The sequence below is a fragment of the Aspergillus pseudonomiae genome, assembly GCF_009193645.1.
Source record: "Aspergillus pseudonomiae strain CBS 119388 unplaced genomic scaffold BDV37scaffold_3, whole genome shotgun sequence".
Taxonomy (NCBI): Eukaryota; Fungi; Ascomycota; class Eurotiomycetes; order Eurotiales; family Aspergillaceae; genus Aspergillus; species Aspergillus pseudonomiae.
Window position 1 is genome coordinate 211,397 of NW_022475995.1, and position 12,510 is coordinate 223,906.

General features: G+C 48.2%; 5 protein-coding genes and 1 non-coding gene across 6 annotated transcripts; 5 read left to right on the plus strand and 1 right to left on the minus strand.

Moving 5' to 3' along the window:
• The first annotated feature begins 1,804 nt into the window (after nt 1-1,804).
• BDV37DRAFT_t16 lies at nt 1,805-1,894 on the plus strand. Its single transcript has one exon. It is a non-coding gene; the product is annotated as a tRNA-Tyr (tRNA).
• Nucleotides 1,895-3,401: 1,507 nt separating this feature from the next.
• BDV37DRAFT_278145 (fungal specific transcription factor domain-containing protein) lies at nt 3,402-4,912 on the minus strand (the record flags this gene model as incomplete). The annotated part of the gene is made up of 4 exons (XM_032085966.1): nt 3,402-3,466; nt 3,511-3,806; nt 3,853-4,571; nt 4,640-4,912. 4 exons carry the CDS (start codon nt 4,910-4,912, stop codon nt 3,402-3,404), a joined length of 1,353 nt encoding a protein of 450 aa, XP_031946494.1.
• A 574-nt stretch (nt 4,913-5,486) lies between these two features.
• Nucleotides 5,487-6,326, plus strand: BDV37DRAFT_278146 (DODA-type extradiol aromatic ring-opening family dioxygenase; the record flags this gene model as incomplete). The annotated part of the gene is made up of 1 exon (XM_032085967.1): nt 5,487-6,326. One exon carries the CDS (start codon nt 5,487-5,489, stop codon nt 6,324-6,326), a length of 840 nt encoding a protein of 279 aa, XP_031946495.1.
• A 562-nt stretch (nt 6,327-6,888) lies between these two features.
• BDV37DRAFT_109525 (alpha/beta hydrolase) lies at nt 6,889-7,891 on the plus strand. Its single transcript, XM_032078345.1, has 2 exons — nt 6,889-7,395; nt 7,451-7,891. Exons 1-2 carry the CDS (start codon nt 6,982-6,984, stop codon nt 7,805-7,807), a joined length of 771 nt encoding a protein of 256 aa, XP_031946496.1. The 5' UTR covers nt 6,889-6,981; the 3' UTR covers nt 7,808-7,891.
• Nucleotides 7,892-8,292: 401 nt separating this feature from the next.
• Nucleotides 8,293-9,175, plus strand: BDV37DRAFT_109527 (uncharacterized protein). The gene is made up of 2 exons (XM_032078346.1): nt 8,293-8,852; nt 8,920-9,175. Exons 1-2 carry the CDS (start codon nt 8,446-8,448, stop codon nt 9,056-9,058), a joined length of 546 nt encoding a protein of 181 aa, XP_031946497.1. The 5' UTR covers nt 8,293-8,445; the 3' UTR covers nt 9,059-9,175.
• Nucleotides 9,176-10,327: 1,152 nt separating this feature from the next.
• Nucleotides 10,328-12,190, plus strand: BDV37DRAFT_293798 (oleate hydratase; the record flags this gene model as incomplete). The annotated part of the gene is made up of 2 exons (XM_032089501.1): nt 10,328-10,872; nt 10,929-12,190. The coding sequence occupies 2 exons, from the start codon at nt 10,328-10,330 to the stop codon at nt 11,995-11,997; spliced, it is 1,614 nt and encodes a 537-aa protein (XP_031946498.1). The 3' UTR covers nt 11,998-12,190.
• Nucleotides 12,191-12,510: the final 320 nt, after the last annotated feature.

Sequence of the window (12,510 nt, forward strand, 5' to 3'; positions counted from 1 at the left end):
CATGCAGATCTCTATCGAACTAAACTCAATGGCGACCACTCCGTACCATACACGGTTAGTGTTGGTGCGTTTCAGGCATAACAGGAGATCATAGCTCGTGTTCGGCGATACAATTGATGTTCTAATAGCCGATGGAGGCCAACCCACCTGACTTGGATTGTATCTCAAGACGTTACATCAATTTGGTAGCTCATGCAATCGGAAGCTCCCGGCTAAATCCCATTATATCCTGTCACAGAGGTTGTGGCAGGGTGTATGAACTAGTGCGCGGCAAATAGCCTAAGTCAAGGTCCTTTACCTAAACTTAGCTTCTGCGAAGTAGACCCACCAGGAACAATGATTGAGCCACGACAATATGCCGTTTTGGTACAAGCCGATGCCGACTTATCCCTAGCATCCTCCGACTTAACCGTCAAATGATCTGATGGGTTAAGCTTACGTGTCTTGACAACGGTTTTCTTTTTACGGTGTCATGCTGCGACAGCCCCATGCCGTCCCGTTGCATATACAGTAACGGCAAAAGGAGAGCCGTGAATAGACTAGAGTTTCAAGTGATTTCTGCCGGCCGCCGAGATTCCCAGGTTTGTACATAGTGATGAAGAGGGGACCACTATACCTTCCTAAGAAGGTATAGTGCAGTGTTCTGGCTTGTATGTAGGCGGGAATCTCCATAGCCATAGGAAACAGTTGAGCTATGGAATCCTGCATCTGGACAGCCGCCCATGGATCCAAGGTGTTACTTTTAGAGTTGCTGATGGCTATTCAGGTTCCCCAGCTCACTATTAATTCGGCTCCTGACCACTCTGTCTTATCAGATTGCCCCCTCTGATACCATTCGATCAGTGACCATGTTTCAGTCTGTTTTCCTCCATATCCGCCTCGCCCTTAGTGCCATTAGTACTTACCTCAGCGGCTCGGCCTACAGCACCAATTCTCCGGGGTGCGGTAGGAAACGTACGATTGTCATTATAACTCATTGAATACATAGCTACCATTCTCTACAAAATTTCCCAACACGTATAAGTTCAACAATATACTATCTTGCCTTGGACTCTACTGAAGCAGCAGAGTATAAAAGTATCAACAGGAATAGTCTGTAGCCGTGCTATATTATCCGATAATAACCTTGTTCTTCCTTCTAATAAACGCGTGGCACCGGTGAATACGTGAATACATTAGACACAAACTACTACCAGCTAAGAAGTACCAACGAGCCTTAGTTCAAAAGTCATGGGTGTGTTTAGTCAAGCTTTGATGACTAGTTCAAACCGGCTTTGCGATTGCTTATGATGGCGCCGCTCAGCATAGAAGCTCGGTGGTTTCGGATACCACTTGGAGGTCTTCATGGTGGCTTTAGCTTGGGTTGGAACTCTTATCGTTGTGATGGTCCTATACCATACTTTGTATCTCTTGGTAGTAATACATAGTACATAAATACACTCTTTAGTCTCGTATACAAAACTGCCTACGTAGACAGCACGGCATTTAACGGTAGTCTCTCCATCTAGGTAGGTAATCAACAATGTAATTGTGCTTATCAGTTGTAGGTTGGATCTTTAGAGTATTGTCAGGAATAACCATCTGTAAAGCCCGGTAGAGTACCCAGTAAGGGAATTCGCTTAAGTATTGCTCATGGAGGGCGTTTCCTGGCATGTTATACAGTATTGCATAACGGGGACTGAAATACTCCGCAGTTGGCCACATTGTGAAGGGGCTTTGACTCGAATATGGTGGCTCTCTTGGCGATTGAAGCTGATTACAGCTGACCTCATAAGAGAAGAGCCTGGCTCTTTTAATGTCGAAACCCCTGATGGTGTAGTTGGATATCACGTTTGACTGTAATGGAAATTCCCTTGTAATCAAAAGGTCGCTGGCTCGATTCCGGCTCGGGGGAGACAACTTTTTTATTATTGTCGGGTGGCGTTAGTTAGTGGTCATGACTTATCTATAGAACGTGTATTCCGTGGTTCGAATCCTGTGAATATCGCTATCTATCTAATTTTATCGGTTTATCAGCCCAACTGGCCGAATTCACGTTTCACGAGATACAATACCAGTAATAACGCGGAAAGTCGGCCTTATATTCAACCTATCGCCTTTACGCCCTCTACGAAGGGCCATGGATGCGTCTGCTAAAGGTGATTGGCTGGAAGGATAGCTACCCTAGTTGATGTTCTATGTGCTGGCTCTGCTACCAGGAGATTGCTACGAGACGGAGGTATCAAGTTGAACTAATGACCAGATACCTACTTAAGGGTAGCATCATTATGATATGATGTTCCAACATCATGTGGAAGGGATTTCGACGGTCCAGACTAATTGCCAATGATAATTAACTAGTAAGTGTGAACATGAATAAGTCGCACCTGTTGGCCGATTGTGACACGTTCATGGATCATCATTGCATTAGCGTCGGTACAGATATGACCATTGATGATGGTACCAGAGGCCTATCCAGAGACCATACGAGAGAGCTCGAGCCATGACGGGTTAGAACAGGTCTTATCGCAGGGAGTCATCGAAGTAAGAGAGTAGCTGAAAGGTCCGAAGGTTAAAAATACGTGGAACACCATTCTGATTCTCTTGTGAGTTGCTGAGATATGGTCCAGGGGAGCAACGAAGTTTAATCAAATGGGTGAACATCATATTATGTAGAATGTTTTCATGTGAACAAACTACAGGAAAGATGTCAGTCCAGAGATCCGGGTTTATAAGAGGTGTGAAGGTGTAAACTGAATATCAATTTATTGCAAGCAACTTGAGTGGTGTTTAAAAGTCCAGCAATCTCATCAACACATCGATCTACCTTGAATCTACAAAATTATCAATAGTCGCAATGGCTCACCGAATGAGTACAGATGGTGCATCACGCATTCAAGCCTCACAGGTCCGTCCCATCTGCATATGATGGTTTGGAGAATCTCTCACAGTTCAGGCCCACGCCGGTGGGGTATGTCCTCCCAGGGTTTTGCCGCGAGAGCCCAAGCTGCGGGAGGTCGCAATGCGAACGTTGCAGGCCAGGCACAGTCCAAGCCATCGAGCGCGGGGTACACACAGCCGTCTCAATATGGTGCATCTAAATCCTCCCAGGATAGAAGATGAGCTGCCACGTATGGACGTGACAGTGGAACCTTTCTTGTCTGGTTCTTTTTGTTGGCAATCGGGAAATTTGATTGGTTTGGGTATTTCAGACGTACGCCTCATAGAAGGTTGAGGATCTATTAGTTACCAGCTTTTGAATACTTTATTTCGTCGCCGGGACTTCCGTACGGCTTGGACGCAATTGTAGGTTTTGCATACAATGCCAATGTGACTGATTCTCTTGTTCGTCTTCATATTTGGGGCCAGCCCTCGAATCACTAGTGGCAAACCTTTTGATCAAGATTACTTTATGGCGTTCATCATTGTTTCGAGGTTGAGCGAGGTGCTTGGCTTCTCATCATGTTAAGCTCTCTCACAAATCGGCCTACGGAGTTAGTTTGAAAGCATCCATCCCACGGGTTCACTGACCTGCAATTGCCCAACGCTTGCTAGCGCGTTCTAAAGACCCTATGACTGGTTCTAGAACGTTTGTATGACATTTATGCTCAAAATCAAGGTTTATTGCCACTGCACCCGCTTTTGAGAGCAACAGTACGGCCGCCAAAGGCATCCTTTCGACATTGAGGATGTCGTCCATACAAACAATGTCACGGGTAAAATTGAGAGCCGTTTCCATAGCAGCGATGGACGCATCGTGGAACATTGGAGGGATACTTTCGTGGCGGAGAGATGCAGACGCTGTTTCGTGTAGTTCAAGTAGGGCCCTGTAGGATTCAGCAGATAGTCATGAACATCTTGTAAGAAACGCACAGCAGAAGGAGAACAATAGCTCTGTAACGAGGCTCCCAGTCGGCCCCAGAAATGTTCAGGGTGTCCTGTAATGTCTTTTGTATCGCTGTATCAAGCTCCCAGACATCTTCGTCTAGCAATCTCCCAGCCCTATTCGGCCAATCTCGTGCCAGGGTTACGACTCTGTCCAAAAGAGACATGGCCTGAATTTGCTGCGCAAAACAACCAAGCATCTCAGTTGGTGTAACGGAAAGTCTAGGAACACCTGAGAGCCAGCTCGCAGCATCAGTATGCTCGCCCCATATATCATCGTTGATAGGGAGTACATCACCAACACGGGCGGAATGAGTGAGTGGTATACGGTCTGCCGTGTTGTCTGAGTAATACACAAGCCGATCAAGTAGATAAGTCGCCCACCACACACGCTTGCTCTCTTCCCCATGGCTTGTGTTGATATTCGGTAGTTTATACCGGCCAACGGCGTAGCCTAAGCTAGCGCAAGTCGCAAGCGTTAAATACGCGTTGGAAAGGTGGCCACTACCCTGTTCGTACACCGCCAACAACAGGCCCGACTGCAAGGTACAGAGTGAGTCGCGACGAAAGGTTTGAATAAGCGAGAATATAAATCTACAGCTTTCATATAGGTCTTGCACTACTGTGTAATCAAGCATGAAAGCAGTGATTGGCGGGTTGGAAAGCAAGATATTGAGCACAAGAGATGCCAGTTCGGCAGACGGACGCTGGCGTAGAGATGGAACCCGTTGTGTCAGAGATCTGGGATGAATAATAGGTAACCAGGGATGGATACACTTGAAATGGCAGCCCACAATATCTTCCAGTTCGCAACTGAACCTATCAAGTATGTGGAACAGATGCGAGGTACAATACCGATCAATGGCGGGTGTATCGGTCCCAGGCAGATGAGACCAGCAAAGTGGTTCCAAGGACAGTCGACTTGATTCTCCACCACCAAGCCTAGAATTGCTCCGATCATATCCCACATGCATTCCACCATCACAGGAGCTATACTGGCATGGAACGTTGTTTCTTGTTTTGCATCAGTATCGCTGTCTTGTGGCATGCGGGGTGAACACTACTTAGCACAACGCCCACACGCTGGAGTCAACCTGTCGCATTTGCGCTTTTGGGAGGCACATAAAATGCAGGCATTTGAAGCAAGAGTCACTGTCTGCATCCCCGGCGAATAGCTATTGATAGTAATGTAGTGAGGAGCTAAGAAGTGAACGATGCATGCATGCCCTGCCCTGCCCTGCCCAAGCCCAATCACTGAGGTCAAGCAGACTGACCGCCTGGCAGAATTAACATTCTGGCGCTAGTCCGCTAGCGTCGGAGTAGCGCCTTGGCATCTCTGTCCCGATCTGGAAATCGAAGAAATAATATAACTTATGCATCGTAGCAATCCACATTGCCCAAACAATTTGTCGGCATTCACACGAAACCTCTCCGAGGATGACCAGTTGCTCCATAGCCTGATCCACAGTGAGTTCTCTAGCGAGGGTAGTCTCGGACCTCTCAAGCGCGACCGCCGTCCTTGGCGAAGATATATAAACACGGCCTCCACGGTAGGCCGACTTGAGAAATATATGGAGTGCATTCTATTCCCATGATTTGGATCTGCTCCCTTGCCTACTGAGATGGGCTCACCAACCGTTTTTCGCGCTCCATCACTCTTCCTCTCCCACGGGACTGGTCCCTTCCCTCTCCTAGATCCGGAACAAGAGTCCTATCGCCAAGTGGTTCGCAAACATGCGAGCAAGCTCGACGGTGTGAAGGGCATCCTGCTGTTTTCCGCTCACTGGGAAACAGAGGAGCCTCAAATCACCGCCTCCAACAATCCCGGGATCTATTACGATTACGAGGATATGCGTGACATGCTCCCACCAGCTGCATTTGAGTTCCAATATGCAGCATCTGGCAACGCAAAGTTGGCCGCCGAGGTTGCGAACCGTCTCCGGGATTGCGGGTTCAAACCGATCTTGAATTACCAACGCGGGTTTGATCACTCTGTTTACGTGCCGATGACTCTGCTACGGCCTCAGGGTGATATTCCCATCGTCCAGATGTCGATCCTCAAAGGGCAAGATGAGGAAGACTCGACCCGGAAGAACATCAAGCTGGGACAGGCGGTCGAATGCTTCCGGGATGCGGGATATGCCGTGATCGGGAGTGGGGGCTCCTATCATGATTTCCGTGCAATAGCTAACGCATTTTTCTCCAATACGCCCATTCCCGAAGGGCCTGACAAATTCGAGGACTTCTTGCTCTCGGCAGCAACCATTGCCGATCCAGTGCAGAGGGAGAGGGAACTGCTTGGGTGGAGGAGACATTCCGCCAGTACCATTGCCCATCCAGTGGGCGAGGCGGAACATTTGATGCCATTCATGGTTGTAGCTGGGAGTGGTGGGGCTACAGCAGGAGTTCGATTCGACATGTTTGTATATCGGGGTGCGCCGATGAGCTTCTACAGTTGGTGAACAGTGCTATAAGTTGTGTCCTAGGTTAGGCTCTGAGTTGATTCCGTTGGCCTATAACAAGATAGCTTCAGAGTACGGAATGTCAGTAAAGTGCTATGAGTGAGAGACTAGTTATGGGGTGTTGCAAACAATGGTCTGTAGGACCGACAGAACAGCCTGGATAATTGTACAAGCATTGCCACGGCACACACTTGCTATCGATATGTGGTATACTCAGGAATTTGTTTAGATAGACTGTTCTAGCCTAATTATCTTTTCCGGTCTCCCCTAGCCCATCGTCGGTCAATAAGACACGATTGTGAATCGAATGAAACCCCTAAGAACTGCTAGTCTCGATAGTTCACAAAGGGGACGGTGCGAAACCCGGCAAAAACCAAATTCGTTACGTATTAGTGCTTAGGTATAGCCTAAAACGGCCACTCAGCATGGTGATAAAGGGATCTTGTTGGTATATAGAAGGCCACAATTATAGTGTGGCTTAGACGTTAAAGACTTGCCCCGCAGTGATAACAAAGCATATGATCGCACCTCTACTTTCGCCCCCAACTTCTGATGCTACCACTCTCATTCCAATGAATACAACCCTTTCTCCTAACTCTGCCTGCGACGCGAGGATCTTTATTATCAAAAGCTTGGTCACTGTGTCACTTTAGCCATGAAACCAACCGTGGTGCTCGTGCCAGGTGCCTGGCTTGTTCCCGAGTTCTACAAGCCCTTCCTAGAAGCAGTTCAGGCAGCGGGGTTCTCAACACGTACAGCCGAGCTGCCATCTTTGAATCCAGCTGATCCGACCGCGGTGGATTGTATGGCGGACGCTGCGAGTATCCGACGTCTGGTGTGCTCCCTTGTGGAAGACGAGGGTCGCGATGTGGTGCTAGTGATGCATTCATACGCAAGTATGCCGGGAGGTGCCGCTGCCACAGGGCTCTCAAAGTCCGAGAGAGTCAAACAGGGGCAGAAAGGAGGGGTGTTGGGATTGGTGTGTATGGGCGCATTTTTGGTTCCCGAGGGCGTCAGTTGTGCTGGGACGCAAGGTGGCAATCTACCATCGTGGATTCTATTGGATCAGGTTTGTTCGCAGTTCGACGATAGTGATTATCCAGGATCTAACCTGAGAAATATAGCCTTCTGTTGGCCTCAATGTGCCTGATCAGCCAGAGAAGACCTTCGCTGCAGATGTCAGTGAGGAGCTGGCGCTGGCGCTAAGCAGTGTGATCAAGCCGCATGCCAGCCTCGCCTTTTTCTCAGCCCAGCCCAGCCCTGCATGGGTGGACCCCACATTTACCGGGAGGCTGGCATATGTAGTGACCGCCGACGATTTGGCGGTCCCCAAGGTCGCCCAGTATGGCATGATATCGGGCACCGGTCAGCAATGGCATGTGCGGGAAATCGAGAGCAGCCATTGCGCGCCGTTCATCACCAAAGTGGCGGAAAGTGTGGAGATTTTGCAGGAATTCATTCATACATTTGAGAGCCTTTGAGCTAGGTCACCCAGCCTCCGACATAACCTGTCAACGCGAACATGTAACCTATGCTACGTCAATGTCGCATTGCATACAACCCAATCGTATAGTCACGGTTTTGGTTTATTCACATGTTTATGGCACTGTGCGATCCAATTAAATACTACTACTGAGTTTCTTAACTCTTATACTATACTCTTAGTATAAGATTCCAGCTGCAGTGTGATAACTTGACCTTGGACCAACGCAATTGAGTACCTAGATCTGAAGGCAATGTGATCGCCGTTTGCTTTCAAACATCGACAAGACATGATCAAGACATAACCAATTGCAATGGCGAACAGATCCATCTAGAACCGGATTTATGTGATTCCATGGCAGGTTGCGCCAACGCCAATTCTGGGCTCACTAGCAGAATGGGTATCCCGGCGCACGAAGCAAGACAAAGAAAGACACTCAACATGAACGGTAGCAGTGCAGGACTAATAACATAAAGGAAATGGGTAACAAAAACATGTGTTGGCCAGGGGATAAAGGAGAAGAGCGTCGCGCAACTGAGATATAAATACTGACCTTCTCCCTACTGAGCATAGTACTGATCAAATACCAGAACTCTCAACTCTAGCTTGTTCTATACCTCCTGAATATACTCCAAGATGCATTTCTCAATCGGCATGCATATCCTCTTGGCCTTTTTGTTATCCCTTGCGCAGCTGGCTTCTAGCCAAGGCACTGTCGGCTGTGACATCCCACCCGCTATTATCACCAACTTTATCTGGCACAATAGTACTCACAATTGCGGGTGCGATGATGGTGGTTGCCTGCCAACGGGTATTCATGGCGGTCCCGGCTGTGGTCCACCAGATACGGTAGAAGCAACATTCTCTCAGCAATCTCCAACATACAATGACACGTTGACCTGCGGCGCATCCGACCCTGGTAGTGTTCCTGCTCGACCGATCCCCGGGGGGCCCTTCAACTGTCGATCACTTGGACGACGCTTTTTCCTAACAGTGGATGGCACCGAAGGAACACTCACCTATGTGGAGCCTAATTTTATTTGGTGAGTACCTTACACTATACCTCAGCTGCATCTTTACCACGATAACTAATGCTCTACATATCATCAGCCCGAAAGGCAGGACACAAGTTACTTATGTCGGATCATTCCAGATGGACTGTGTATATGACAGGTTTCGGAATTCGACTTGTGTGCAGAGTGAACCCGGCTTTCAACTTCAACCGGACGAAGTCGTGGGTACCAATTGAGCTTTGTACACCGTTACGAGGTAATGAGCGTTTGTCATTGGTTTTCATACTATTGTAAATAGATTATGCGCATCCTACAATGACTATGAAGCGATAGGGGGAATAAAAATGGGTTTGTCTCAGATAAAACCTAGCTGCGATACTTCACCTTCCCAACTCCGTAAGTGAAGATAAAGTCCATACACGGTTCCATTAGACACTCTTTGGTTTGCTTAGTTCTTTCGCTTTTAAACCTTCAGGCCTTCTCGATGGTGGAGTCTAAGCAGCTTCTCAAGTTTCGCGGGATACTACAGATCCTCCCCTACGCAGGAGACTATCACCTTCAACTCCGATCAATACACTGCCGACACTATCCCGCATTTTCTATCCGAGTTATAGTAGATCGCAAGGTCCTTGGAAAAAATTAAATGGATTGAGTTTGGGATTCCTTTTTTGTTACGACCCTGTTGCATCCCAAATGATGTTTCCTCTCGCATGGTTGCTCTCAATATAAAAATCTCCAGACCATAGCTGGCCTGGCCAGGAAGCCAAGCAAGGATTATGCACTAGAAGCCAATTGTTATCCATTGTTAAGGTAGGTAGCTCGCTTACATTCATCAAGGTGGTTCAACCATAACGGGATATAGACTTGGGGATCAAGTCTGGTTCAGGTGTGATTGAAGGTCATCTTTGGTGCATAGTATCGTGAAAGCAGCTAAATATCTTCATTACAGCATCATGATGATATTACCGTTTAATTTAATCTGAGATGGCGTAGGTGTCTGTCACACCACTTGAGCCGGTGGGTGGAACCAAGGGGGGGATCGCTGAGAGCACTATGCACGAGATATCGCTCCGTGAAATTCTGATAAATTACAACCCTATAAGGTTACGGCCGACAGCATGAGTTGCAAATCAAATGTAAAGGTGCTAGTATTAAACTATTTTTGGTTTGGCGATATTCCAGCATCAGCCATGGTACCAAGGGTCTCATTGTGGGTAACCATAGAAACTCCGACATGTAGTCTCCTGACCTTCAGCGGCATGGCCAAGGAATGTCAAGCCTCACACTACATGGTATACGCAAGCATCCATTAGAGGTTATTTATTCCAATGTGCTCTAGCCTACTATGTCACAATGGATGTATCGGCTCTCAGGCCTGGTCGTCATATGACAGCTCCCCAGGGCTATATAGTCTTCGTGCCACGTAATGTTAATACAATAGCTGCACTGACTCAGCTCTTAATGCTACAATGAAGACAGCCGCTCAGGGAAGAAATCCACTCAAAATGCCCCACAAAGAGAGTTTCACTCGACGAGACCCTGGCAATGTACAGGCCTGGCTGATTGGCGGCGGCATCGCGTCGCTCGCAGCCGCTGCTCACTTGATCATAGATGCCAAGGTTCCAGCGAAGAATATCCATCTACTGGACGAGCATAAACACGCTGGCGGGGCGATGCAGAGCTCCGGTGATGCAGAAAATGGCTATCTGCTACGTACTGCCTGTCTTCCATACTTTCATGACATCTGTGTCCAGGACCTTCTATCGTACGTGCCCGATCCCGCGAGCCCTGATCGATCCATCATGGATGCAGTGCAAGCCTCTGAGAAGACGGAACAGTTTAAGCCCGCTGCGCCAACTCGGCTCCTAGAAAACCCCGCGACGGGCCCCGAAAGGGTTGATGACCGGCAGTTCCATTTGGGTATCAAACACCGATGGGATCTCATTAAGCTCATGGTTGAAGGTGAGAAAGCGGTCGCCGACAAGACTATCAAAGATCTTTTTGATGGGACCTTCTTTAATTCAAAGTTCTGGGCGCTGTGGTCTACAACGTGAGCCGGCCCTACCTTTCTCGTTTCACTGACTTAGCTATATTAACTCCTCATAGCTTCGCATTGAAACCCGAACATGGAGCCGTCGAGTTCCAGAGGCACATACGCAAATACCTTGAAAAGATCAAAGACTTCAATAACGTCAGCGCTTTGGACCGCTCCCAGTACACTCTCCATGAATCCGTCATTCTACCCTTGGCTTCGTATCTCGAGAAGGAGGGCGTCGACTTCCGCTTCAACGCTAAAGTAACTGATCTGGTCATGTACCCAGAGGGCGACCCCACGACCATTTCTGAAATCAAACTCGTACACGATGATAACAGCCCGTCGCTCGTGACGATTGACCCCATGGACATTGTCATCGTCACGCTTGGCTCAATCAGTTCGGGATCCGTGGTCGGATCCAACAATGCACCACCCACATGGGAGACATCTCCAGAGCTTACCGTCATGGAGGACTGGGCCTTATGGAACAAGGTTTCTAAGATGTCTACCAGAAAATTCGGTGATCCCGAGCCCTTCCGATCTTATATTAAAGATTCCAAGGTCGAAACATTCACTATCACTTTGAAAGATTCCCCATTCCTCGATGTCTATCAAGGTATAACTCATAACCCACCGGGCTCCGCTGCCTTGGTATCCTTCGTTGGCAGCAACTGGAACTTGAGTCTCAGCGTGCCTAGTCAGCCCGTCTTCGCTAACCAGCCGGACAACGTTCACGTTGTCTGGGGATACGGCACAGAGCCTGAGAGGCCGGGAAATTTTGTGCAGAAGGCGATGCAGGATTGCAGCGGGGCAGAGATACTGACAGAGCTGCTTGGCCACTTGGGTAACCCTTCGGAAAACATTCACTCCACCGCCACTACTATCCCCTGCATCTTCCCACTGGCCACGGCATCATTGCTTAAACGATCTCACTTTGACCGTCCGGAGGTAATTCCCCATAATACCACGAATATGGCGTTCGTGGGTCAGTTCGTGGAGATCCCGCACGATACGACTTTCAGCATGGAATATAGCGTGCGTGGTGCTCAGATGGCAGTTTATCATTTGATGGGGCTTTCGAAGAGGCCCCCGCCGGTGAAGACTAACGTGTTGTTGGAAGTGTTTGGATTGCTGGCTTAATAGTCATTCTTTCTAGTCTTTCTGGTCTTTCTGGGGCACTTCTTGGCTATGGCTGCCTATGTTTTCTGTCATATCGCATAATCATTAATATCCTTGGCGTACCCATAGTGTCAGGCGTGTCTTTCTTGTCTGTTCTCCCTCTTCTTTCCTCCTGTACTTTCCGTGATGCAGGTGCTTTTCATGTAAGCGTCAAGAATGGAACATTGTTTAAGTTGTTATGAGGGCAGATTCCGACGGGCCGATTAGAAAACCACGGCTGTCAGATGACCTCTCCGACTACATCCTCCTGTAAGAAACAGAGCATGGTTCCACTCCTCCCATACGAAGTAGCAATATAATAACCCAAACTGCTACCATGGGCATTACCTGACTCTATCTCTACGATGGTTTAGATCATAAGAATGCATGTTTGGCCGAGCTACCCATACTATGCCCCGCACTAGGAGTACTCTACCTCAGCCCACATACAATAAATAACCACAATCCACCCTTTATTTCTAAGATATCGGACAA

What these genes read in the sequence shown, in the direction of transcription:
- BDV37DRAFT_109525 (XM_032078345.1), top strand. Translation starts at nt 6,982, where the DNA reads ATGAAACCAACCGTGGTGCTCGTGCCAGGTGCCTGGCTTGTTCCCGAG. An exon ending in CGTGGATTCTATTGGATCAG is followed by an intron (nt 7,396 to 7,450) that starts GTTTGTTCGCAG and finishes TGAGAAATATAG; the next exon opens with CCTTCTGTTGGCCTCAATGT.
- BDV37DRAFT_109527 (XM_032078346.1), top strand. Translation starts at nt 8,446, where the DNA reads ATGCATTTCTCAATCGGCATGCATATCCTCTTGGCCTTTTTGTTATCC. An exon ending in GTGGAGCCTAATTTTATTTG is followed by an intron (nt 8,853 to 8,919) that starts GTGAGTACCTTA and finishes ACATATCATCAG; the next exon opens with CCCGAAAGGCAGGACACAAG.